Raw genomic sequence first — 27,569 nt, 5'->3', positions numbered from 1 at the left:
GTGACCTGCTAAATGCAGGCATGTATTGCACGTTGAGAGATGGCACACACGTCTCCAGTTGTAGCCTGAAACGATCCCGAGGCATAGGAAGAAAGTGCAGTTGTTACCTTCACTGCAACAGACAGGGCAGTTGGCGTTCTGCTTCTGGGCTGCAAATCTGCTCTCAGCATATCACAGATCTCAGCGACAACTTCTCTGCGGAAACGCAGCCTTTTGACACAATCAGCCTCACTCAGGTACGAGCGCCTGGCTCGATACTGTCGATGTGGGTAAGGTCTCCTGCCCATCAACCTACGGGCTACGACGTTCCTGGTGCGGTGAGCTCTAATCAATTCTCTCCTATGCAGTGAATTGATGGCGAACCATTGCATAATACGTGGTGCACCCATTCTGCAAATTTAAGTTTAAAACTGTCTATGTGGCTGCCTCTCCCTGGCCAAATGGCCTCAGTCCCCCTCACAGCTCGAAGGCTGCTTGATTGCTGCGTCTTTGCCTGCCGTCCAGTCACTGACGATGTCCCTATCCCGTGGCCAAATGGCCTCAGTCCCCTCACAGCTCGACGGCTGCTTGCTGTATCTTCGGCTGCCATCGAGCCACTGACACCACCCCTATTGTGTGGCCGAATGGCCTCAACCCCCTTCGCAGCTTGAAGGCTGCGTGCGTGTTGTTTCCTCGGCTGCCGGCCAGCCACTGATGGAAGGAAGGCCTGCCTGAAGCACCGCAGCTCGAAGGCTGCTTGCTGCCGCTGTTGGGCTGCCGTCGAGACACTGACGCCACCCCTGCTTGTCTCCAACATGAAAGGTCTGCCTGAAGCACAGCAGCTCGAAGGCTGCTGCTGTCTCACACAGGTAGGAACATGGATTATTTAATCTTTTCTTTGCTTAAATTTTTTTTATTCAGGTTGGATCTTTATTTGTATAAGTATGACTGCTGAATGATTGCAGAATTTAATTACTTCCCTTCCCCCCCCTTCTCTGTGCGCCCCCCCCACCCCCCGTCGTTCCCTACGCCTAATTTGTAACCTACGCCTGTTTTTCTAAGTGTAGGCAAGATTTTTTTTGAGCGTACAAAAATCTTCACTTACTCCATTCTAAGTTAGTTTGGAGTAAGTTTTCACTGCCTAAACTTTGAAAGCAGGCGTAAGTGGCCGGACACGTCCCCTTTTGAAAAAAACATTCTGTTCCAAAGTGAAACTGTTCTAACTGATTAGAGCTGGAGCAAACTAAATGCCAAGAATTGCAATTTCTAAGATACTCCGTTCTAAACCAGTTGCTCCAAAAAAACAGGAGCAACTCAGGCCGAAACTTGGTCCCAATGACTGGTGTACAAGGACACCCAAGTCCCTCTGTACATCAACACTTCCCAAGCCATCACCATTTAAATAATACTTTGTCCTTATGTTTTTCCTACCAAAGTGGATAACTTCACACTTATCCATATTATACTGCATCTGCCTTGTGTTTGCCCTCTCACTCAACCTATCTAAATCGCCTTGCAGCATCTTTGAATCCTCCTCACAACACACAATCCTACATAGTTTTGTCTCAGCAGCAAACTTGGAAATATTACATTTGGTTCCCTCATCCAAATAAATCATTTATATATATTGTGAATAGCTGGGGCCCAAACACTGATCCCTGCGGTATCCCACTAATCACTGCCCGCCACCCCGAAAAAGACCTGTTAATTCCCACATTCTGTTTCCTGTCAGTTAACCAATTTTCAATCCATGCCAATACATTACCCCTAATCCTACGTGCTTTTAATTTTGCACACTAACCTTTTATGTGGAACTTTATCAAAGGCCTTCTGAAAATCCCAATACACTACATCCACTGGTTCTCTAATCAAGATGAACAAAATAACATGCTCACCTGCTTTTTTTATAAAATGTGGTGGTTTGCACCTTTTCAAGTGATCAGAGAAAGATACCAAATTATAAAACAAATTAACCCATCAATTAAATTCAATAACTGCCATTTAAAAGAAAATTCTGCCCAAATCAAAACAGAATACATGCTGCAACTACTACGTGAGGTACACAGAGACCCTGCTACTGCCAGGAACAAAGTCAGCCAAAATCAGACCTGGGCCAATGTAACAGCTAGGTTTGGAGCAGAGACCACACAGAAATGAAACAGATACAGGCACAGTAGGTGGGAGTTGTGTGCGATGGAGTCCGACAGGCTACGTGTCCAGTAGAACTCAACCACAAGACTATTTAATGTGGTTTAATTATCTTCTGGAGCAAGAATGCAGCAATTGCTTAAACTATATGGGGCCCAAGTTTCCACAAGAAAAAAAACGGACGCCCCTCCGAGCTGGGCGCCCGTTTTTCGCGCCTAAAAAAATAAAATCGCGATTCTCGAACATTCTGCAGCTCCTTGTCTGCCTGGCGCGGCGTGCAGGGGGGCGGAGCCTACACTCGCGCCGATTTTGTAAGTGGGAGGGGGTGGGTACTATTTAAATTAGCTGTTTTCCCTGCCGGCAACGCTGCGCATGCGCGTTGGAGTGTTCGCGCACGCGCAGTGTGAAAAAAACATTGCCTGCCCCTCCCTCTCTCCCTCCCCCTCCCCCGTTCGTGGGAACATCGCTGAGCTGACTAAGGCTTCCACCTCAAGTGGAAAGCTGTTTGCTGCCTCGTTACTGCCTGCCCCTCCCTCCTGTTCGCGGGAACATCGCTGAGCTGCCTGAAGCACTTTCACACAGGTAGGAAGATGGTTTATTTAATCTTTTCTTTGCTTATAAATGTTTATTCAGGTTGGATTTATTTGTATAATATTTGTATAAGTATAAATAAGGATTTATTGTCGAATTTAATGAGTTCCCTTCCCCCCCCCCCCCTCGTTCTGGACGCCTAATTTGTAACCTGCGCCTGATTTTTTAATGTGTCGAACAGGTTTTTTCAGTTCTACAAAAATCTTCACTGGCTCCATTCTACTTTAATTTGGAGTACATTTTCATTGTGGAAACTTTCAAATCAGGCATCAGTGGTCGGACACGCCCCCTTTTGAAGAAAAAATTCTGTTCTAAAGTAGAATTGTTCTACCTGACTAGAACTGCAGAAAAAAAAATGTGGAGAATTGCGATTTCTAAAATAGTCCGTTCTCCACCAGTTGCTCCTAAAAATCAGGCGCGAATCATGTGGATACTTGGGCCCATGGTGTGGAAATGGATGAGATGAACAAGATGAGTTTATATCGAGTGAGTAAAAGGCCAAAAAGAGTGTGTGCAGGTAATAATATAAGTGTAACATTGCAATATATTACCCCAGAGAAATATTGCTATGTAATATCTATCTCACAAATCTCAAAGTTTCCAGTCAGTAGCACAGCAAGCTACAGCACTGCAAAATACTTGAGTGAGTGGGGTTGTATAATTCACACTGTATAGTCCCTGAATTTCAAGATATGTTTTTTGAAGTGTATGATGAGCTCAGAACTACTTAAAACAACAGGTGATGGTGCTTTCTTTCAGAACTAAGTGATATTTAAGAAAAAAATCAAAAGAGCAAGTTATTATTTAAATGGAGAAAAATTACAATAAGTGCTGCAGTACCGCGGGACATGGGAGTACTTGTGCATGAAACACAAAAGGATAGTATGCAGGTACAGCAAGTGATCAGGAAGGCTAATGGAATCTTGGCCTTTATTACAAAGGAGGTGGAGTATAAAAGCAGGGAAGTCTTGCTACAGTTATACAGGGTATTGGTGAGGCCACACCTGGAATACTGTGTGCAGTTTTGGTTTCCATATTTATGAAAGGGTATACTTGGAGGCAGTTCAGAGAAGGTTCACAAGGTCGATTCCAGAGATGAGGGGGTTGACTTATGAGGTAAGGTTGAGTAGGTTGGGCCTCTATTCATTGGAATTCAGAAGGAGAGGTGAGCTTATCGAAACATACGAGGGGGCTTGACAAGGTGGATGCAGAGAGGATGTTTCTTCTGATAGGGGAGACTAGAACTAGGGGGCATAATCTTAGAATAAGGGGCCGCCCATTTATAACTGAGATGAGGATGAATTTCTTCTCAGAGGGTTGTAAATCTGTGGAATTCACTGCCTCAGAAAGCTGTGGAAGCTGGATCATTGAATAAGTTTAAGACAGAGATAGACAGTTTCTTAACCGATAAGGGAATAAAGGGTTATGGGGAGCGGGCAGGGAAGTGGACCCAAGTCCATGATTGATCAGCCATGATTGTATTAAAAGGTGGAGCAGGCTCGAGGGGCAGGATGGCCTACTCCTGCTCTCATTTCTTATGTTCTTATGTGTCAACATGTTTTGTAATACAAGATAGAAGGTAGAATATCTATTGGATGATACAACCCCACTTTTGCAGCACCACAGGTTAAGAAATCGCCCCGCCATAGACTGAAGCAGAGAATGCACGCTGCATAGTGATCACAAGTGCTACGTTCCAGCACTCAGCCTGCTCTCTACTGGCTTTGAAACTGCAAGAATGCACCATATGCAGAGAACGAACCAAATTGGAACTTCAGCATTCAATTTTCATGTAACAGCAAAAAGCATCTATGAGGTCAGAGACAATCAATGTGTCAAGCACCCTAACTGAATTGCACCCAACACAAGAAAAAATGATAGCAGGTAGTGATCATAGTTTCAATGGCACAGAAGGCAAACTATTAAGTTTGCATTTTGAGCGTTACATATCTCCAGTCCTGAGGCTCACTCCTCTGCCCACACACAACCCCCAAAATAAAAGCTAGAGCTTAACAGCTCGATAAAACAGCTTTTCTATTTCATTTGGTATAGCAACTGTCCTGATAGGTATTTCAGCTTAGCTACACAGAATGTACAGCTGAGCAATGTATCCTCTGAGTCACAGTGCCATAGGAATTCTGCTAGTACAGGTATAGAATATAATTGAAGTCTTGCTGGCCTACAGGCCCCAAACTAGAAGGTGGAGTGTGAAGGGAGAAGGGGAGTAACAGGGGGCGGGCAAGGGAAAAAGAGGGCCTAAAGGGAGAGAGAATGGCCAGAAGAAGCTCATTACATAAAGCTTCACTCCTGCATATTACATCCATTAGTTTTTTTTGTGGGGAACACAGTGAGAAGTCAAACCAATTAAAAGTTTAAAAATTCCAAATATCCTTAAATTAAAAAAAAAAAGTTTTATATAAATAGAACACTCATTGGGGATGGGTAGTTCAACACAATGAACCACAAAAGACATAATTCGTAACAGAATACCTCATTTAGTAGGCAACTGATACGATTTAAAACTTTTGACAGGATTCACAAAAGCACTTGTACTTTTATCAAGTCAGCTATTTTAAGTACAAAAACCATGAGCTGAATTTGCAGAGCTTGGTTACACATGTCACATTTCTGTACAACTGAAAATATATTCAAGCACGGTATGACGGTTACTGTTAAAGACATAGCAGTATTTCATTTCCTGTTAACTGGAATGCTTTCCTCAAAGTTAAAGAGATGAATACAAACTATTTTAGGTACATAGACCAAAAAAAGTGATGAGCCACCATTCCAAATGCCTTCAAGAAAATGGATCATCATACACTTTTTTTTTTAAACGTTCAATTCTTCATATGGTGCAATGATCCTTAATGGATAACAACTTACAACATCAAAAGCTTACAACCACTGTTCATTATGGTATCAAAAGGTGCAGACTATAACATATTGATATATCTCCAGAAGGGCACAAAACAGGTGAACAGGTGAGAAAGGAAGATAAATTTGCCAGCTAAAATGTTCAACTTTTGTTACATTGAAGCCTGCAACACTATTTCATGTGATAAAACGAACGAGAAAAAAGGTTTTTCTAGTGAAATGCATCAACACAAGTTGTAATTTTTAAATGGAGAGTCTCATTAAATACAAAGCAAATTTATTAAATTCTCTGATATCAAACTGCAAAGAACTGTTGAATGGGGGGCAGCATCTCAACTACAAACTTTAAATCAGAATACTAGATAAAAATGAATATGTACAGGTATAAAGTTCTCCACAAACAAGAAAGAAAAATATGTGGAAGAACATCACCCGTAAATGTTGTCAAAATAAGTGAATTTGAAAGTGATTGAGGGCTACCTGTATAACCATTATGTCACAACTGTAGTTAATAAAGCAACCAGAATGCTTAACTTCACAGCTACAACAGCGGTGCAAAGTTGGAGGATGTCATGTTAAAAGTTTAGTGTTCTGGCCAGATAGTACTTTGAAGATTGTCTTAATGGCCAAAGCAAAATTCAAACATTTAAATATTGGGAAAAGTGCAAATAAAAGAGCCATATGGCTGATCTTTGCATCAAAGGATTAAGTTACAAGACTGGAAAAACTGGGCTCGTCAGCCTTGAACAGAGACCTGGAATTAAACAATACAAACTTGTATTTATATAGTGCCTTTAATGTAGTAAAATGTCCCACGGCACTTTATAAATACAAGTTGTTATATAAATACAAGATAATGGCCCTCAAATTGCGGCCTCTCCAGGTGCGTAAGATGTGCGCACGTGCCCGAAGAGACCCCGCAAGTTCTGGGTTTAGGCACGTGAAGCGCATGCCCCTGAACCCGCGCTTGCGATACTGACAGATTACACGCCTCCCTGGGAGAAGGGGCTTTGCGGGCGGAGCGTTAGGCTATTTGCCCAACTCTTGCCAAGTAAATGTCCTTTCAAACCCATACGTCTGGTAAAAGCAGGTGTAAGGCCTGCTTTTACCAGCATTAGAGTTTTAATAGATATAAAAATAAGTAATATTTATTTTTTTTCGATTAAAAATCCTATGAAGGCAAGTTTATTTTTAATACTTAAAACATTAAAAAAATAATTTTTTTCTCAAACATTAAATGCAATTTCTATTAATTTTTTAAATTTGAAGTTTAAAAAAAATTTACATTTATGTTTTTTGATTTTAGGGGTATTCTCATCGATAGTAATGGGAGCTCGGATTTCCCATTACTATGAATGAGAATACTACATTATGATTGGTGGTCCAAGCCCACGTGCGCAAACGCCCCTGGAATACTTGGGCCTCTGTGCTGGGCTGCGCATCTAGGCCTCGGAGCGCACGTGTCCGTTCCTCCTGGACTACCAGGTACTTCTGTAGTAAAAATAAAAGTTCGGTCGGAGGCAGCCGCCCGTGGGAAGCGATTTTTGGCCCATTAAATAATACAAATAGGCAAGATAAATCCAAAGCAATAATTTCAAGTAAGCTAAGACATTATAACAAGGGATTACTATCTATAACTGGCAAAGGATTTAGAACAGATATCGGATTGAATTCCTTCATGCTAAGATTGACCTGAAAGGTGTAGGATCAGAAAGGTGGAGGCAAAAATTTAGATTCATTCAATTAGATGATGGATATCTGCAAGTACCCTCAGGATAGATGAACTAAGTTAATCCAAAAGGCCTCTCTCACCTGTATTTATTTTATGATCTTGCGTAGCGCCTTTTCCCCTCAGTACCACGCCATCCATTGGCAACAAGGATAGCAGATGGCTGACTTTCTCCCAGTGGCTCTGTAAACAACGGTCAGGAAGTTGCAGCATCCTGGGTCATTCACCTGACCTCTCTGATAACGGAGATCAGAAACTTATTGTGGAAAACTGCAGTTGATCTCAGGCGATGGTGTGGTATACAAGAACAGTTGTCGGCAAAATTGCAGATGCAATTAAGTTAAATTAATCTAGATTGTGCTGTGATGCAGTTGGGCACTTCTATGGACTCATCAGCATCATAGGCAGTCCATCGAATCGAGGATGACTTGTTTCCATGCCAAAAAAGGATTTCACAGGTGCTTCAATGAAGTACCTAATATTCCAGGTCCTGAACAACATGTTGAAGGGTGGAAGATGCCTGTGCGTGGATTTTTTTTAATGCCAGCCACCATATGTGCTTGACAGAGCTAGGTCTTGATCCAGTTGCAAGGATCAACAAAGATGGCTGGAGACCAGCTCTGCTGCACGGGCCTAGTGCGCACACATATTGCATTGTGGGCTGGCCCGTGCTGCCCCTGGGCCCTCGCCTCTTCTGGGCCCCGATCACTTCGCTCCACGATCACTCGTTGCTCCTGCGCCCCAACCTTGCCGCACCTGCTGTACCTGCCCACGCTCCAATCAGCGACCTGGACCGATCTTCAGTCAGTAATTGTGACTAGGCTGGCTCGAGATCAAAAGATCTCACATCATACTCCCTCAGAGGTCAGCTGGCCAAACCAGTGAGCGAGCTATCTGCTCATTGACACTCTTCTCACTTCGGTGTTTACAAATTACCATGTGGAAATAAGCAGGCTATGGCAATATAAAATGGAAAGACCCCCGAGAGTAAGGTTAAGGTGCCTTGAACATAAAATGAATTACCAATTGAAATTTGATTAGTCATGCTTCCTTAACATCGCCAGTATCTGGAATATACTAATCATAAGGATACAGACAAATTGTAATCAATGGGACAGAATATACTAATCAATAGGGTACAGACAAAATGTAATCAAGGAAATGGACAGATTGTAACTAGAATAACCCAATCACCAGGGCACAGACAAATGTGTAGACAAAGGAGATGGGCCAGATTATAGAATAGTATCAACCAGGAGGGGAAACCCCACCTAGGTAGTGAGAACCTAGGAAGTGAGAACCTAGGAGCCACCCTCAGCAGAAGCAGGGACCAGGGAAGAGACCCTTGACAGAACAGTGTTAGTACAGACCGGACCTATTGGGTAACTATAAAATCTAAATAGTGAATCTTGTATTCTGTATGAAACGAACATTAATGGTACTGCCATTGTCTAGTGTGTCATTTGGTATTTAACTCAAGAACCGTCGCAGGCAACTATAGTCACACGACTAGTGAAATTGCCGTTCGAGCAACACACCATTTCATACTGACCATGAAATGATTTGTACAATGTATATAACATAAAAATAAAGAACTAAGAAATTCTTTTTACTTTAAGTTGGGAACAATTTCCAACACTGCTGCATCAGAATTTAAAAAGAGTATTTTCCATTGTGCTAAAAGCGAGAGTTTACAAAAACTTGTTGGAAACACAAACCACTAGCCTATACAAAGGTGCTGCATAAAATTAAATATACAAAACTCAATGCCCCAGTTTATTTTTGATAAACTGAAATGATTGGGCTGGATTTTCGGCTTTTAATGATTTTACCCGTTTCCGGGCGCAAATCGCAGCAAAATCAAAATTTTAGCGCCTGGTTAGCGTTAAACGCCAGAGTGCGCAACTTTCGGTAAATTAAAGATCACGACGAGTGTTAGTGCCAACTCCGGTGTTGCACCACTGAATTTGTGCGAAAGCAAGAGCACGAAAAAAATCGTCCATTCTGCAAATAGAAACATAGAAAATAGGTGCAGGAGTAGGCCATTCAGCCCTTCTAGCCTGCACCACCATTCAATGAGTTCATGGCTGAACATGAAACTTCAGAACCCACTTCCTGCTTTCTCACCATACCCCTTGATCCCCCGAGTAGTAAGGACTTCATCTAACTCCCTTTTGAATATATTTAGTGAATTGGCCTCAACTACTTTCTGTGGTAGAGAATTCCACAGGTTCACCACTCTCTGGGTGAAGAAGTTTCTCCTCATCTCGGTCCTAAATGGCTTACCCCTTATCCTTAGACTGTGACCCCTGGTTCTGGACTTCCCCAACATTGGGAACATTCTTCCTGCATCCAACCTGTCCAAACCCATCAGAATTTTAAACGTTTCTATGAGGTCCCCTCTCATTCTTCTGAACTCCAGTGAATACAAGCCCAGTTGATCCAGTCTTTCTTGATAGGTCAGTCCCACCATCCTGGGAATCAGTCTGGTGAATCTTCGCTGCACTCCCTCAATAGCAAGAATGTCCTTCCTCAAGTTAGGAGACCAAAACTGTACACAATACTCCAGGTGTGGCCTCATCACCAAGGCCCTGCACAACTGTAGCAACACCTCCCTGCCCCTGTACTCAAATCCTCTCGCTATGAAGGCCAACATGCCATTTTCTTTCTTAACCGCCTGCTCTACCTGCATGCCAACCTTCAATGACTGATGTACCATGACACTCAGGTCTCATTTCACCTCCCCTTTTCCTAATCTGTCACCATTCAGATAATAGTCTGTCTCTCTGTTTTTACCACCAAAGTGGATAACCTCACATTTATCCACATTATACTTCATCTGCCATGCATTTGCCCACTCACCTAACCTATCCAAGTCACTCTGCAGCCTCATAGCATCCTCCTCGCAGCTCACACTGCCACCCAACTTAGTGTCATCCGCAAATTTGGAGATACTACATTTAATCCCCTCGTCTAAATCATTAATGTACAATGTAAACAGCTGGGGCCCCAGCACAGAACCTTGCGGTACCCCACTAGTCACTGCCTGCCATTCTGAAAAGTACCCATTTATTCCTACTCTTTGCTTCCTGTCTCACAACCAGTTCTCAATCCACGTCAGCACACTACCCCCAATCCCATGTGCTTTAACTTTGCACATTAATCTCTTGTGTGGGACCTTGTCGAAAGCCTTCTGAAAGTCCAAATATACCACATCAACTGGTTCTCCTTTGTCCACTTTGCTGTAAACATCCTCAAAAAATTCCAGAAGATTTGTCAAGCATGATTTCCCTTTCACAAATCCATGCTGACTTGGACCTATCATGTCACCATTTTCCAAATGCGCTGCTAGGACATCCTTAATAATTGATTCCATCATTTTACCCACTACTGAGGTCAGGCTGACCAGTCTATAATTCCCTGTTTTCTCTCTCCCTCCTTTTTTAAAAAGTGGGGTTACATTGGCTACCCTCCACTCGATAGGAACTGATCCAGAGTCAATGGAATGTTGGAAAATGACTGTCAATGCATCCGCTATTTCCAAGGCCACCTCCTTAAGTACTCTGGGATGCAGTCCATCAGGCCTTGGGGATTTATCGGCCTTCAATCCCATCAATTTCCCCAACACAATTTCCCGACTAATAAAGATTTCCCTCAGTTCCTCCTCCTTAATAGACCCTCTGACCACTTTTATATCCGGAAGGTTGTTTGTGTCCTCCTTAGTGAATACCGAACCGAAGTACTTGATCAATTGGTCTGCCATTTCTTTGTTCCCCGTTATGACTTCCCCTGATTCTGACTGCAGGGGACCTACGTTTGTCTTTACTAACCTTTTTCTCTTTACATACCTATAGAAACTTTTGCAATCCGCCTTAATGTTCCCTGCAAGCTTCTTCTCGTACTCCATTTTCCCTGCCCTAATCAAACCCTTTGTCCTCCTCTGCTGAGTTCTAAATTTCTCCCAGTCCCTGGGTTCACTGCTATTTCTGGCCAATTTGTATGCCACTTCCTTGGCTTTAATACTATCCCTGATTTCTCTAGATAGCCACGGTTGAGCCACCTTCCCTTTTTTTATTTTTACGCCAAACAGGAATGTACAATTGTTGTAGTTCATGCATGCGGTCTCTAAATGTCTGCCATTGCCCATCCACAGTCAACCCCTTAAGTATCATTAGCCAATCTAACCTAGCCAATTCATGCCTCATACCTTCAAAGTTACCCTTCTTTAAGTTCTGGACCATGGTCTCTGAATTAACTGTTTCATTCTCCATCCTAATGCAGAATTCCACCATATTATGGTCATTCTTCCCCAAGGGGCCTCGCACAATGAGATTGCTAATTAATCCTCTCTCATTACACAACACCCAGTCTAAGATGGCCTCCCCCCTAGTTGGTTCCTCGACATATTGGTCTAGAAAACCATCCCTTATGCACTCCAGGAAATCCTCCTCCACCGTATTGCTTCCAGTTTGGCTAGCCCAATCTATGTGCATATTAAAGTCACCCATTATAACTGCTGCACCTTTATTGCATGCACTCCTAATTTCCTGTTTGATGCCCTCCCCAACATCACTACTACTGTTTGGAGGTCTGTACACAACTCCCACTAACGATTTTTGCCCTTTAGTGTTCTGCAGCTCTACCCATATAGATTCCACATCATCCAAGCTAATGTCTTTCCTAACTATTGCATTAATCTCCTCTTTAACCAGCAATGCTACCCCACCTCCTTTTCCTTTTATTCTATCCTTCCTGAATGTTGAATACCCCTGGATGTTGAGTTCCCAGCCCTGATCATCCTGGAGCCACGTCTCCGTAATCCCAATCACATCATATTTGTTAACATCTATTTGCACAGTTAATTCATCCACCTTATTGCGGATACCTCATGCCCAAAAATGTTTTTCTTCCCCGCTTCTGGTCTGCTGTCCGATCGCAAACATTAATGCAGAGCGCGGCCATTTTATAATTCGACTTTGATCATGGAGGGTGAGGATCGCAGACAGCGGCCAGCAGATTTACTCAAGAGATGAACAACAAAGCTCTTGTGGGGGCTGTGGATAGGAGATGGCAGGAATATCAGAGTGGTGGATCTAGACCCCTGCATTCCATTTTTAATAGATTAAATAAAACACGATGGGCCTAAATGGCCGCCTCCTGCGCTGTAAATTTCTATGTTTCTATGGAGGGAAATCACGGAGGGCAGCTCGGCCTCAGACACAGTGGCTAGATGCCCCACGTTAAAAGAACTCATAAATGTGAGGTTGTCCACTTTGGTGGCAAAAACATAAAGGTAGATTATCTGAATGGCGGCAGATTAGGAAAAGGGGAAACATAGAAAATAGGTGCAGGAGCAGGCCATTCAGCCCTTCTAGCCTGCACCGCCATTCAATGAGTTCATGGCTGAACATGAAACTTCATTACCCCCTTCCTGCTTTCTCACCATACCCCTTGATCCCCCGAGTAGTAAGGACTTCATCTAACTCCCTTTTGAATATATTTAGTGAATTGGCCTCAACTACTTTCTGTGGTAGAGAATTCCACAGGTTCACCACTCTCTGGGTGAAGAAGTTTCTCCTCATCTCGGTCCAAAATGGCTTACCCCTTATCCTTAGACTGTGACCCCTGGTTCTGGACTTCCCCAACATTGGGAACATTCTTCCTGCATCCAACCTGTCCAAACCCATCAGAATTTTAAACGTTTCTATTAGGTCCCCTCTCACTCTTCTGAACTCCAGTGAATACAAGCCCAGTTGATCCAGTCTTTCTTGATAGGTCAGTCCCACCATCCCGGGAATCAGTCTAGTGAATCTTCGCTGCACTCCCTCAATAGCAAGAACGTCCTTCCTCAAGTTAGGAGACCAAAACTGTACGCAATACTCCAGGTGTGGCCTCACCAAGGTCCTGCAATACTGTAGCAACACCTCCCTGCCCCTGTACTCAAATCTGAAATTGTACTGAAGTGCAATGAAACTTGGGTGTCATGGTACATCAGTCATTGAAGGTTGGCATGCAGGTGCAGCAGGCAGCGAAGAAGGCAAATGGCATGTTGGCCTTCATAGCTAGGAGATTTGAGTATAGGAGCAGGGAGGTCTTGCTGCAGTTGTACAGGGCCTTGGTGAGGCCTCACCTGGAATATGGTGTTCAGTTTTGGTCTCCTAATCTGAGGAAGGACGTTCCCGGGATGGCTGGACTGTCATATGAGGAGACACTGGATCAACTGGGCCTTTATTCACTGGAGTTGAGAAGGATGAGAGGGGATCTCATAGAAACATAAAATTCTGACAGAACTGGACAGGTTAGATGCAGGAAGAATGTACCCTATGTTGGAGGAGTCCAGAACCAGGGGTCACAGTCTAAGGATAAGGGGTAAGCCATTTAGGACTAAGATGAGGAGAAACTTCTTCATTCAGAGTTGTTAACCTGTGGAATTCTCTTCCGCAGAGAGTTGTTGATGCCAGTTTGTTAGATATATTCAAGAGGGATTTGGATATGGCCCTTAAGGCTAAAGGGATCAAGGGGTATGGAGAGAAAGTAGGAAAGGGGTACGGAGGTGAATGATCAGCCATGATCTTATTGAATGGTGGTGCAGGCTCGAAGGGCCGAATGGCCTACTCCTATTGTTTCTATGAAAAATCAATGCCGGGGCACTCAAAGACCAAACTGAGAGCCCTATACAGCCAACGCCTCATTGCCAGCCTGGCGGCCCTCGGTGACCCCAAGTGCCCACAGCGCCTAGTCTGCCCTCAATGCCACCATAACCAGCGCCTGCGGAAACATGCTCGGGCATTCAACCAGGAAACACCAAGACTGGTTTGATGGAACAGGCTCGAGGGGCCGTATGGCCTACTCCTGCTCCTATTTCTTCTGTTCTTATGAACAGCAGGCAGGGGAGGAGGATAAGGGGGGGTGGGGGGGGAAATCCAGTGGTAAAAGACAGTCGGGCAGGAGTTGCGGTATTGTTGTTTATAATGTTGTTGTTCATTAACACTGCTCGATGCAGATAATTGATGTTATTTTATTAAAGTTTCAAAATTAAGTTTAAGTTAAAGGTTTACAATGTTTGATAAAAATTTTTGTTCACCATAACCATTCCTGTGTAGTGTCTCATTTCCAGAATAAGAGGGGCAATAATGGTGGGATAGAATGCCCAGGCGTGCCGTTCACTCTTCAGGCAAAGCGTTGAATTATGAGCTGCTGACGCAAGGCTTTTGCAGCGGCGAAATTTCCACGATGCCGCCTTGTGGTTGTGGTGTGGGTGGTGGTGGCATGGGTTCCTCGCCAGGCTCGTCTTCCTCCTCCCCACCCCATCTCTCCTGAGGTGGTCCTGCAATCCCTACTGGCAAATCCTGTTCCCTCATGATGACTAAGTTGTGTAGCATGCAGCACACCACAATGAACTCAGAGCTGCTGAGGGGAATATTGCAGGCAGCCTCCAGAGTGGTCCAGGCATCGGAAGCGCTGCTTGAGCACTTCAATTGTCTGTTCGACGATGCGAGTGTGGCTGCATGGCTCTCATTATAGCGATGCTCGACTTCTGTCTGAGGGTTCTGGAGCCGGGGGGGGGGGGGGGGGGCGGAGTTGTCATGAGCCAGGTGGTGAGGCTGTAACCTTTGTCTCCCAGCATCCAGTTCTGGGCCTCGTGGTTGACATTGGAACATATCTGAGACGCTGCTCTCATGCAAGATGAAAGCATCATGGATGCTCCGTGGATATTGGGCACTGACTGCCATGATGCGCTGAGTATGGTCACAGACGATCTGCACGTTCATTGAATGGAATCCCTTTCGGTTTCGGTAAACCTCTGGATTGTGTAAAGATGCTCGCAGGGCGATGTGCGTACAGTCAATGGCACCCTGAACCTTGGGGAAGCCAGCAAATCATCCCAAACCTACAGCCCTCTCATTCTGGGTCTCCTTGGTCATTGGGAAGTTTATGATGTATGCGTACAATGCAGTAGTCACCTGGTGAATGCAGCAATGTGTAGTGTGCTGCGAGATGAAGCATATGTCCCCCACTGATGTCTGAAAGGAGCCGGAGGCATAGAAGGCAAGTGCCGCAGTCACCTTCACCTCAACGGGCAGTGCAGTCCAGTTGCCGCTGGTAGGCTGTAGGTCTGCTTGTATGAGCTGGCATATCTCGGTGTCCACCTCTTTTCGGAAGTGCAGCCTTCTAAGGCACTGTGCCTCACTCAGAGCTGCAGATATGAGTGATGTTCCCTGTAAACTCGTGGGGGGGTAAGGCCTCCTCCCTATACATCTGCTACTTCTTCGATTATGTTGAAAATGATCAATAAGTCTTCTTCCAGCTAAACGCCATGTAAATATAGCAGCCAGGATTAATGGCTGACATAGTATGACACCCATCTTTTAAAATGTCCTTTAAAACAAACTATAAACTCACAAACTTCACAATGAAAAGTAGGCAGTAACGCAGCATTCTTCTCCCAATGCTTTTAAAATCACTCAGAACTCCAACTTCCTCCTCAGTTTCCAAGATGGCGCCGTTAGTGCCTTGAGCGCGACTGCATTTTGCTGGCAGGTTCCCGGGCGGACGCTAAATCGGGCGATATGCTCTAAAGTTCCGCCCGGGGCGCTAGTGCAGCGATACACGACAATTTACGTCATCCAAACAGTGAAAACAGTGGGTGGGCGCTAAGTTTTAGCGCCGCCGCAAAACCATTGCCGAAAATTCCGCCTGGGCGCAAAATGTTGTGCAGAAACATATAAAATAGGTGCAGGAGTCGGCCATTCGGCCCTTCTAGCCTGCACCGCCGTTCAATGAGTTCATGGCTGAACATGCAACTTCAGTACTCCATTCCTGCTTTCTCGCCACACCCCTTGATCCCCCGAGTAGTAAGGACTTCATCTAACTCCTTTTTGAATATATTTAGTGAATTGGCCTCAACAACTTTCTGTGGTAGAGAATTCCACAGGTTCACCACTCTCTGGGTGAAGAAGTTTCTTCTCATCTCGGTCCTAAATAGCTTACCCCTTATCCTTAGACTGTGACCCCTGGTTCTGGACTTCCTCAACATTGGGAACATTCTTCCTGTCTGAATCCATCAGAATTTTAAAGGTTTCTATGAGGTCCCCTCTCATTCTTCTGAACTCCAGTGAATACAAGCCCAGTTGATCCAGTCTTTCTTGATAGGTCAGTCCCGCCATCCCGGGAATCAGTCTGGTGAACCTTCGCTGCACTCCCTCAATAGCAAGAATGTCCCTCAAGTTAGGAGACCAAAACTGTACACAAAACTCCAGGTGTGGCCTCACCAAGGCCCTGTACAACTGTAGCAACACCTCCCTGCCCCTGAACTCAAATCCCCTCGCTATGAAGGCCAACATGCCATTTGCTTTCTTAACCGCCTGCTCTACCTGCATGCCAACCTTCAATGACTGATGTACCATGACACCCAGGTCTCGTTGCACCTCCCCTTTTCCTAATCTGTCACCATTCAGATAATAGTCTGTCTCTCTGTTTTTACCACCAAAGTGGATAACCTCACATTTATCCACATTATACTTCATCTGCCATGCATTTGCCCACTCACCTAACCTATCCAAGTCACTCTGTAGCCTCATAGCATCCTCCTCGCAGCTCACACTGCCACCCAACTTAGTGTCATCTGCAAATTTGGAGATACTACATTTAATCCCCTCGTCTAAATCATTAATGTACAGTGTAAACAGCTGGGGCCCCAGCACAGAACCTTGCGGTACCCCACTAGTCACTGCCTGCCATTCTGAAAAGTGTGCCTCGTTTCACGCCAAAAGGAATTGTTTTTGCACCCCGCCCAGGCACTAAACGGGGCACAAATGAGCCGAAAATCCATCCCACTGTCTTGTGGTTTTAAGCTCAACCTTCTGTGTCCTGAATCTCTCATTTACTATCTAGATCCCTTTTTGATCTGTACTGCTTTAACAACCCTTTGAAAAGAATACTCTGTTCGGAAGCCATAACAGGAAAATAGAAATTTCATTCCTCATAATTCAGGGGTTCAACAAAACAAACCTGAAAGCAATTTACAAGATTAATTCTTCAAATACAGATCAGACAGACAGAGTAAATTTCATACTGGCATGATTTTATGGTCAGTGACATCTACTTAGGGTTATCAACAAATTCATAGTTAGAATGAGAGAATCATTGAAATTTCCGGCACAGGAGGCCGCCAATTGGCCAGTCGTGTCTGCGCTGGTCGAAAAAGAGCTATCCAGCCCAATCCCACTTTCAAGCTCTTGGTCCGCAGCCTTGCAGGTTACGGCAGTTCAAGTGCATATCCAAGTACTTTTAAAAATGTGATGAGGGTTTCTGTCTATACCACCCTTTCAGGCAGTGCGTTCCAGATCCCCACCACCCTCTGGATGAAACATTTCTCCTCATTACCTCTAATCCTACGACCAATTACTTTAAATCTTAAATACCTTAACCCCCTGGTTATTGACCTCTCTGCTAAGGGAAATAGGTGCTTCCAATCCACTCGATCTAGGCCCCTCTAGATATGGTTAATTACACATACTTTTGAGAATGGGAGAGAGGAAGGAAGGAAGGAAGGAATTGTTAGTGTGAGAGAAGTCCATGTTAAGAAATTGAATATTTTCTCCCACTTTTTTCACCCTGTATCACAATTAAGTAGTTCCGGGTCAGGAGTGAGGAGAGTTAAGTGCAATGCAAAACTTTCTTAACTCTCGGTCAACAGTCTACAATCTTAGATTACAATTTAAGAAAAGCACCTTACTGCATCAGTTCAACATTTTCATTTTCCTACCAGCTACTCTTGTGGCCTTGAGTGCAATTTTGTGTGTTGGTGTTCAGATACGAATAGATCAGTATTATGGATTCATGCCCATTAGTTACTTCACTGAATTGGCTCCAAATTTAGTTTACTTAAGATCCATACATCTATGAGAGATAGCTTTTACCCACGAGTCTGGGTTGCACTCAAATGCATATCTCAAATGAAAAGATGGTGTTCCAATCCACTGTATCCAAAGTGTTTTGACCTGAACAATGACAACTGGATAACCTAATGGAAAGCACAAAGTTGTAGAGAAGATTGGACAGCCAAATCAAGAAAGGTTTTTTTGCTTCAACAGATCGGCAATTGCTATTGCAGCATGATCAAAATGTTACCAAATGGAGCTGATTCCACGATCAGATCAGCCATGATCTTATTGAATGGTGGAGCAGGCTCAAGAGGCCAAATGGCCTACTCCTGTTTCTTATGTTCTCTACATTACCATTACCTCACAAATTGAAACACTACCGCCCTCCCCCAACAGCTTCACCTTTCTGCAGATAACTATTGTTTTAGAATAAAAATAACTTAATTGTATTTTGATCTGAATAAATGATTTGGCAAGAACAAAATCCTGTTCCCAGGTTAACTTGTTGAAAAGTACACAATATTTCTGTCATAATACCATGAACAATTGTAAACTTTTTACATAATTCATTCTGTTCTATCTGAAGCCAATTTGACCCAACCTCGAATATTGGTTTATTTGCATTCAGACTAATCAGTGTTCCCTTCCCTCCCATACTGCACACAATCTAGTCCTATTAACTTAAAGATGCCTTCATCAAAAAAATGAGCCAGTAGCTCAAATTAAGCAAATTTAATGAATCCACACAGCAAAACAAGACAGGAATACTAAAAAAAAATATATAAATCAAAGCAACTGTTGAAACGCTTGTCAAAACTTGAGCACGGTACAAGTGGCACAGCACAAAGATCAGTTATTTCACTTCATTTAAAAAGTATTTACTACAGAAACAAAGTTCCATCAGGACATCGGGTTTAATTGTCTGCCACTTCCTCAGCAACTGCACAGAACTGGCAAGGCTTTAGTGGGGGCTGTTTCTCCAACCGCTCAGAGTCCATTTATCCTCACACTACCATTAGCAGCAGCAGCCTCCTGCACAACATGTCAGTCAGCAATCCAGATATCAGGACATCCTTGCCAACACTGACAATGGATTCAAAACTCATGTTTGCTGGCAGTCACAGCAAATAACTACTTCGGAGTATGTGTGTGGGGTCGAGGACGGTGTCACATGGATCTGCTTCCTCTACTGGTCGGATGAATTTACAGCATTGAAAACAGTCAACAGTGGATTCTGCTTTTAAATGGAGATCTACAAGTCCCAAAGTTGTCAACTACTGAGGCAAGTTTTCTGCATTGTGGTATCGTACTGCAATCAAAATGATGCAGTCACTTCTCAAAACAACATCAGTCATTCATGCATTTTTGTTGATGTTTCTGTAGGTTACATGCAGACTATCACAAAGATACGGGTTCGGAGGGGGGAATAAAGTTTGGAATTCCCAATCAGCCAGAGCTTTCTCTTTCCCCCTGTCATGCTATTGCAAGCCACAATGGTAATTTGCTGTTTAGCTTTTTATCCTATCTGAACATTTTTTGCTGACAGCTAGTAACTTGCTTAGATACAGCTTGTAAAATAGGTTAAGTTTCAAAAGCATGCAAGATGCTTTCGGGCTTATAAGATAATATTTCAGGAACTTTTATCACGCACTTTGTTCTTAACACTTGCTGTGGGGGTGTCCTCTGCCTCCCCATGTATGACTCTGGACATAATTTCAATGTGTTTTTTTGAAGTGGTTGACCCATAATGTAGAAAGAAATTCTTCAGCGAATTAATTTGTCTTTTCAAGCAAGATGCTGTCGGATAACATCATCATAGGCAGTCTCTCGAAATCAAGGAAGTCTTGCTTCCACTCTAAAAGGTGAGTTCTTAGGTGACTGAACAGTCCAATACGGAAATTACAGTCTCTGTCACAGGTGGGACAGACAGTGGTTGAAGGAAAGGGTGGGTGGGAAGTCTGGTTTGCCGCACGCTCCTTCGCTTGCTTTCTGTATGCTCTCCGCGACAGATGACACAGGAAGGTTAACTGCTTTGTCAGATTGATACAGACGGACTTACAATTAAGCAGCAGATTTCACTGCTCAATCAATTGGGGATAGATTTTTAATTCACCAATAATTTGAATTGAGCAACAAACTTTCAATGCAAACTGTTTTCCCACAATTTAATTTCAAATTAACAGATAATTAAATTAAGCAACTTCAAATTACGAGAGACAGACTGTATTCACAAAGATAGAAGTCCTGGATAAAAATATAATTAATGCTGAACTCTGACATTGCCACACAAAACTACACACTTTCTAAAACTTTTACATTACTAAATTGAACAGGAAGATCGATTGATTTCCACAGGACACGGAAACTAGATATTTAAATTTACTGCAGTTCCTTGTCAGATATCCATAAATTAGATTGACTTTAATTACTCTGGGTTTCTTCTTACAAAAGAACAATTTCTAAACAAGTCTGATATACTTAAAATTTTTAGTAGTAGATTTCCTGTGGTATTTCTCATGCTAAGTCAGAGGATACGTTGTTTTACAAGGACCAGGAGCTTTAAACCATGAAAACCACAACATGCAAGTAGGTAGAGGTCAAATCCCGATTGCATTCTGGAAATCAATGCTCGGATCAGTTATAGTCACACTGGCCTAATTTGAAAAAAGCTTTTAAGGCCACAATTAAATGCTAAAGTCATTCAGAGTTCAACTGTTGCTTGGAGATTGGGATATGCTCATCAGTTACAGATGGAAGTTAGAAATGCAGGTAAGAAGCAAGAGATTTTTAAATTATTTTTGACTTGCAGCTGTAACAGAGTATAACGTTCCAGATCCCGAACTTCATGTTAAAGGAGTGGAAGATGCCTGTGCGCGAGTTCTTTTAATGTGGGGTCGTTGCACACTGGCTACCACACGGGCTTAGCTGAGCAAGGTCTTGGTCCAGTGGCAAGGGGGTCCAAGACGACTGGAGACCAGGCACTGCTGTATGAGCCTAGTTGCCTACGGAGAAATATTGGCCGCAAGCTCGGCGCTGAGTAGCATCCTTGATGGTAGGTGGTCCGAGGCCTGATTGGGGGCAGGCATTGAGGGGGTCAACGGTTGATATGTAACAAAGTATGATGTGCGTGTTGACTGACAGTTTCTTTTACATATTACTAACCGATCTTCTATGGCAATGGTTATAATGGTTCGGGTGGTGGCATATTGGCACGGATAAAAAAGCTTGGAGACTATCACCATATTCAACACTGATTTTTTGTTGCCAGAAATAAATTAAAACAACTTTCCATTTAGTCTCTAGTATGACAAGTATATTTGCATATTTAATTCAGAGAAGTGTGAGGTGATGCCCTTTGGGAGGGCTAATAAGGAAAGGGTATACACATTAAGCAGTAGGCCACTTAATAGTGTAGATGAACAAAGGGACCTTGGAGTGCTTGTCCACAAATTCCTGAAAGTAGCAGGCCAGATGGTTAAGGCGGCATATGGAATGCTTGCCTTTAATTGACCAAGGCATAGAATATAAAGAGCAGAGAGGGTATTCTTAAATTATATAATACTTTGGTTAGGCCACAGCTGGAGTACTGTGTGCAGTTCTGGTCGCTGTATTATAGTGATTGCACAAGAGACGGTGCAGAGGAGATTTACTAGGATGCTGCCTGGAATGGAGAATCTTAGTTATGAGGACAGATTGGATAGGCTGGGTTTGTTCTCACTGGAACAGAGGAGGTTGAGAGGAGACCTCATTGAGGTGTACAAAATATTGAGGGGCCTGGACATAGTGAATAGCAAGGGTCTATTTCCATTGGTTGAGGGGTCTATTACGAGGGGGCATAGTTTTAAGGTGGTTGGTGGAAGGGGATTTGAGGGGGGGCTTCTTGATGCAGAGGGTTGTGGGGATCTGAAACTCGCTGCCTGGAAGAGTGGTGGATGCAGAAACACTCATCACTTTTAAGAGATGGTTGGATGGGCACTTGAAGTGCCATAACCTGCAGGGTTACGGACCTAGAGTTGGTATTTGGGATTAGACTGGATGATCTTTTGTTGTACGGCGCAGATATAATGGCAAGTACTGCAGGGAATAGAATACAGCCAGGGTGATCTCCTGGACTAGTTTCGATCGCCTGGATGGGTTGGAGAGGAATTTTCTCAGATGTTTTTCTCCCTAAATTGGCCTGGATTTTTATCTGGTTTTTGCCTCTCCCAGGAGATCTCACGGCTCCGGTTGGGGTGGAGTGTAGAATATTTCAGTACAAGGGGTGTCACAGTTGTGAGAGGCGGACTGGTTGGGCTGGGTGCTCTTTGCCTTTCCGTCATTGTTCATAGGTTTATATGTAATCGTGGGCCGCCCCAACTTGTGTGAGAACACCACCGCAGGTCGGGGCTATAAATAGAGCTGGAGCGCCACAGGCGGAGGTGCGGCGAATGAGGGTACGGGTCCCAGAAGAGCCGAGGGCCCAGGGCAGCACGGGCTTGCCCACACTGCGATATGTGCGCGCACTAGGTCCGTGCAGCAGAGCAGGTCTCCAGTCGTCCTGGTTAACCCTTGCCACTGGATAAAGGCCTAGCTCTGCCGAGCCTGTGTGGTGGCTGAATTGCAACGATCACCACACGTTAAAAAAAATCCACCCACAGGCATCTTCCATCCCCTCAATTGGAGTTCAGGCCTGGAACATCGGGTCCTTTATTGAAACATCTGAACTCTTGTGGAAGCAAGTCATCCTCGTTCAAGGGGCCATCTATGATGATGATGATGATGATGATGATGATGATGATGATGATGGTGTAATCTTTAGGGCTGCTGACCAAGGGCCGCTGCGGACACGATGGGCCGAAATGGCCTCCTTCTGAGCTGCAAATTTCTATGTTTCTATGAGCCTCTCAAGCTTCATTCTTGTGGTTCCGAGGTCATATGCACCCCTCAATACTTGTCACTATCTTGCAACACAGCATCTTATTATAGCCTTGAAATGAACTCAATGATTTTCATATGTCTTATCATTTTTTAAAATAGTGTAGTTAACAAAATTAAAGATTCTTACTCTGGCAGCTTGGGCATTCCACCTGAAATTAGTTCACGCAGTCCCAATTCATGCAATGAACATGACCCACAGCATAAAACTATCCTGGAGTTGGCACTGAATTGGCAGTTGAATTCAGAAGCCACACAAATATCTGGTGTGGGAATAGTAGAATCACACTGGTACAAGACAGAGAGCTTTGCCCCACATTAGGCTCCAAAGGAGCTTGAAATAGATTACGTTCCACTTCTCACCCCTTTTAATTTGGCAGTAGTCCCCTCCCAATCCAAGTCAACGTATGCGTAAAATTAAAATGATTTTTTTATTACCATATACATTGAATTAATAAGAATATATGCATTCAATTTTGATTATTGTTTTCAGTTCCCGCCACAAACTCTGTTCCCTAGGCAATGACTCCATCCTTTTCCCCAACTTCTGCCTGAGGATGAACCAGACTTTTCGTAACCTTGGTGTCATATTTGACCCTGAAATGAGCTTTCGACCACATATCCGCAGCATAACTAAGACCGCCTACTTCCACCTCCAGAACATCACCCGACTCCGCCCTTGCCTCAGCTCATCTGCTGCTGAAGCACTCATCCATGCCTTTGTTACCTCTAGACTTGGACTATTCCAACGCAATCCTGGCTGGCCTCCCACATTCTACCCTATGTAAACTAGAAGTGATCCAAAACTCAGCAGCCCGTGTCCTAACTCGCACCAAGTCCTGCTCATCCATCCCCCCTGTGCTTGCTAACCTACATTGAGCTTCCGGTTAAGCAACGCCTCTATTTCAAAATTCTCTCCTTATTTTCAAATCCCTCCATGGCCTTGCCCCTCCCTCTATCTGGAATCTCCTCCAGCCCCACAACAACCCCCCCCCCTTCCCCCCCGTGCTCCTCTAATTCTGCCCTCTTGAGCAGCCCTGATTATAATTGCTCAACCATAGGCCTTCTGTTGCCTAGGCCCCAAGCTCTGGAACTCCCTGCCTAAATCTCGCCACCTCTCTTTCCTCCCTCAAGACGCTCCTTAAAACATACCACTTTGATCAAGCTTTTGGTCACCTGCGCTAATTTCTACTTATGTAGCTCGGTGTCAAATTTTTTATCTCATAATACTCCTGTGAAGCACCTTGGGACGGCTCACTATGTTAAAGGCACTATATAAATAAATACAAGTTCATAGAATCATAGAAATTTACAGCACAGAAGGAGACCATTTCGGCCCATCGTGTCCGCACCGACCGACCAAGAGCTATTCAGTCTAATCCCACTTTCCAGCTCTTGGTCCATAGTCCTGTAGGTTACGGCACTTCAAGTGCACGTCCAAGTATTTTTAAAAATGTGGTGAGGCTGCCTCTACCACCCTTTCAGGCAGTGAGTTCCACCTGGGTGAAGAAATTTCCCCTCGTATCTCCTCTAAACCTTCCCCCAATTACTTTAAATCAATGACCCTTGGTTGTTGATCCCTCTGCCAAGGGAAACAGGTCCTTCCTATCCACTCTATCCAGGCCCCTCATAATTTTATAGACCTCAATCAGGTTTCCCCTCAAAAACAGACCAAGCATCTCCAATTTGCCTCAATAGCCAAAATTCTCCAGTCTCGGCAACATTCTTATAAATCTCCTCTGCACCTGTTCCAGTGCAATCATATCTTTCCTGTAATATGGTAACCAGAACTGCACACAGTACTCCAGCTGCAGTCTAACCAGTGTTTTATACAGTTCAAGCATAACATCCTTGCTCCTGTATTCCATGCCTCGACTAATAAAGGCAGGTATTCCACATGCCTTCTTAACCACCTTATCTACCCGGTCTGCTACATTCAAGGACCTGCACTCCAAGTTCCCTTTGTTCCTCTACACTTTTCAGTGTCATACCATTTAATGTGTTGTTGCTGTTGTAAGTACAACTCATATTGAATCGGTGAATAAGAAAAGGGAATGATGGGCTATGGGGTGTGTAAATGTGATTAAGCCTATTTGCTTGCATGGAGGGTAAACTTGGACACAAATGGCCTGTTTCCATGTTGTAACTGCTTTCATGCAAGTTAATACCTCAATCCATTCGTAGAATAAAATATTATAATTTTTAATCTTGCACATAGGGCCTCTATAAATAGAACAGTAAGTTTTTTTAAATTGTAAAATCACATATTAAAAGGTAAGACTTCGTGCATACAGTAGCCCCTTCAGCATGGAAAACCACTTGTTTTGCGGGGTTAATGGAATGACAGACCCACTTCGTGTATTTGTAAAACTTAACATTTCCAAAGCAATCTAATTGATCACGAAACTGCATGAGCAGATGCGTCAGATCACAGGTTTGTCAGGAGCCCCAGAATTTGCAATTTTGACATTTCCGCAGGTCAAAATCAACTACGGTGGCAAATCAGATACAGTTAACAACTTGCGTTTATAAAAGCACCTACAACATAGAAAAGGCGTCCCAGGGCACTTCACATAGCTAGCTGTCAAATGTTTGCATTAGCTTCGCTTGCAGCAGCTTCCCACAACAATAAACGCACACAATTGCTTAAAAAAAACCCCGCACGTTTTCCAGTATCTTCATACAGCTGTCAACTAAAACCCGAAAAGAAAAAAAAAAGGCGTTCGGAGCTGGTACACTTTTCCAAGCCAATGCGAGGTTTGCGGCCTACTACCTGCAAGGGGCCTAGCCGAATCTGATCAATGGAGCCGCATGACTCAGTGACTATGAAGGGGGAGAAAACGCCTCTCGCTTACTTGAGCCATCTTTTCGCACTCTGGCAGCTGCTGGTCCACAGTGGCACTATAATCCATATCCATTTTCACAATCTTGCCATCGGCTCGTTCGATTCCGTCCGCCATTGTTGCTGCCTCTTATTTCTATTTGTTTATTTTACTTCAAACCGCCCTCCTTAAATCTTCTTCTCCCCTGCTGCCTCTTTCGGGTTTCTTTTTTTCTGAATGAAAAGGAAAAAGACAATCTCTCTCGCTCGCTCGCTCTGTCTGTCTGTGTCACGCGCACGCACAAGCCGCAAGCGCGCGCTCTCTCTCTCGCTCTCTCTGTCACGCGCACGCACAAGCCGCAAGCGCTCTAGCGCTCTCTCGCTCTCTCTGTCACGCGCACGCACAAGCCGCAAGCGCTCGCTCTCAACCGCCGCGCCTCGAGCCGGCGTCACCCAGTAACAGGCGGCTGACGTCAGCCGCCGGCGGAAGAAACGCGCCGTGCGCGCGCCAGTCCGGCTTTGGCGCGCGCGTTCGCCGGCCGCTCCGGCCGGCCGTCGCGAGATTGGAAAGCAGCCGTTGGAGGAGGCGGGAAGGTGGGGCGTCCGTCAAGCGTGTGGCGTGCGAGAGCCGGAGGCGACGAAGACCCCACTCGCCAAGACAAAAGGTTCGCTTTTTTTTTTCAAATTCACCTTACAAAAATAAAAATGATGACTCCTCGCGTGATTATTCTAAGCTTCCGCCCCCTTCAGCTACACTAAAAACCCTGGTTAGACCACACCTGGAGCACTGTGGGCACCACACCTCAGGAAGGATATATTGGCCTTGAAGGGTTTACCAGTAAACGTTTACCAGAATTACACCTGGACTTTGAGGAGTTATGAGGAGAGATTACACAAATTAGGGTTGCAGTCCCTGGAATTTAGACGGTTAAGGACACAAGAAATAGGAGAAGGCCATTTGGCCCCTCGAGCCTGCTTCTTCATTTAATAGGACCATGGCTGATCTGATCTTGGCCTCAACTCAACTTTCCCGCCCGCTCCCCATAACTCTTAACTCCCCTCTAGTTCAAAAATCTGTCGATCTCCGCCTTGAATATATTCAATGACTCAGTCTCCACAGCTCTCTGGGGTAAAGAGTTCCAAAGATTCACGACCCTCTGAGGGAAGAAATTCCTCCTCATCTCCATCTTAAAAGGACGACCCCTTATTCTGAAACTATGCCCTCTAGTTCTAGATTCTCCCACGAGGGATGTCTGATCGAAGGGGCGATCTGATCGAAGTTTTCAGGATATTAAGGGGAATAGGGTAGATAGAGAGAAACTATTTCCGCTGGTTGGCGATTCCAGAACTGGAGGGCACAGTCTAAAAATTAGAGCCAAACCTTTCAGGAGTGGAATTAGAAAACACTTCTACACACAAAGGACGGTAGAAGTTTGGAATTCTCTTCTGCAAATGGCAATTGATGCTAGATCAGTTGTTAATTTTAAATCGGTGATTGATAGCTTTCTATTAACCAAAGGTATTCAGGGATATGGACCAAACAAAGGCAGGTATATGGAGTTAGGTTGCTGATCAGCCATGATCTCATTGAAAGGTGGAGCAGGCTCAAGGGGCTGAATGGCCGACT

General features: G+C 44.2%; 2 protein-coding genes across 2 annotated transcripts in view; one reads left to right on the top strand and one right to left on the bottom strand.

The window, feature by feature from the left end:
* Positions 1-26,252, bottom strand: part of psmd12 (proteasome 26S subunit, non-ATPase 12) — a 62,041-nt gene extending 35,789 nt beyond the window's left edge. Inside the window, exon 1 of the mRNA XM_070858242.1 lies at positions 25,977-26,252. Within this exon, the coding sequence (XP_070714343.1) occupies positions 25,977-26,081 (105 nt within the window). The 5' untranslated portion in view covers positions 26,082-26,252. The remainder of the gene's footprint in view (positions 1-25,976) is intronic.
* Positions 26,253-26,493: 241 nt separating this feature from the next.
* The window catches only part of LOC139226830 (cytoplasmic phosphatidylinositol transfer protein 1-like), a 477,346-nt gene continuing 476,270 nt past the window's right edge, over positions 26,494-27,569 (top strand). The window contains exon 1 of the mRNA XM_070857884.1: positions 26,494-26,607. The gene's annotated coding sequence lies outside the window, so the exon portion shown is untranslated. The remainder of the gene's footprint in view (positions 26,608-27,569) is intronic.

This window comes from Pristiophorus japonicus, chromosome 16, assembly GCF_044704955.1.
Source record: "Pristiophorus japonicus isolate sPriJap1 chromosome 16, sPriJap1.hap1, whole genome shotgun sequence".
Lineage (NCBI taxonomy): Eukaryota > Metazoa > Chordata > Chondrichthyes > Pristiophoridae > Pristiophorus > Pristiophorus japonicus.
Note: the sequence above shows the minus strand (reverse complement) of the source record. Positions and strands in the feature narration are given on the sequence as shown.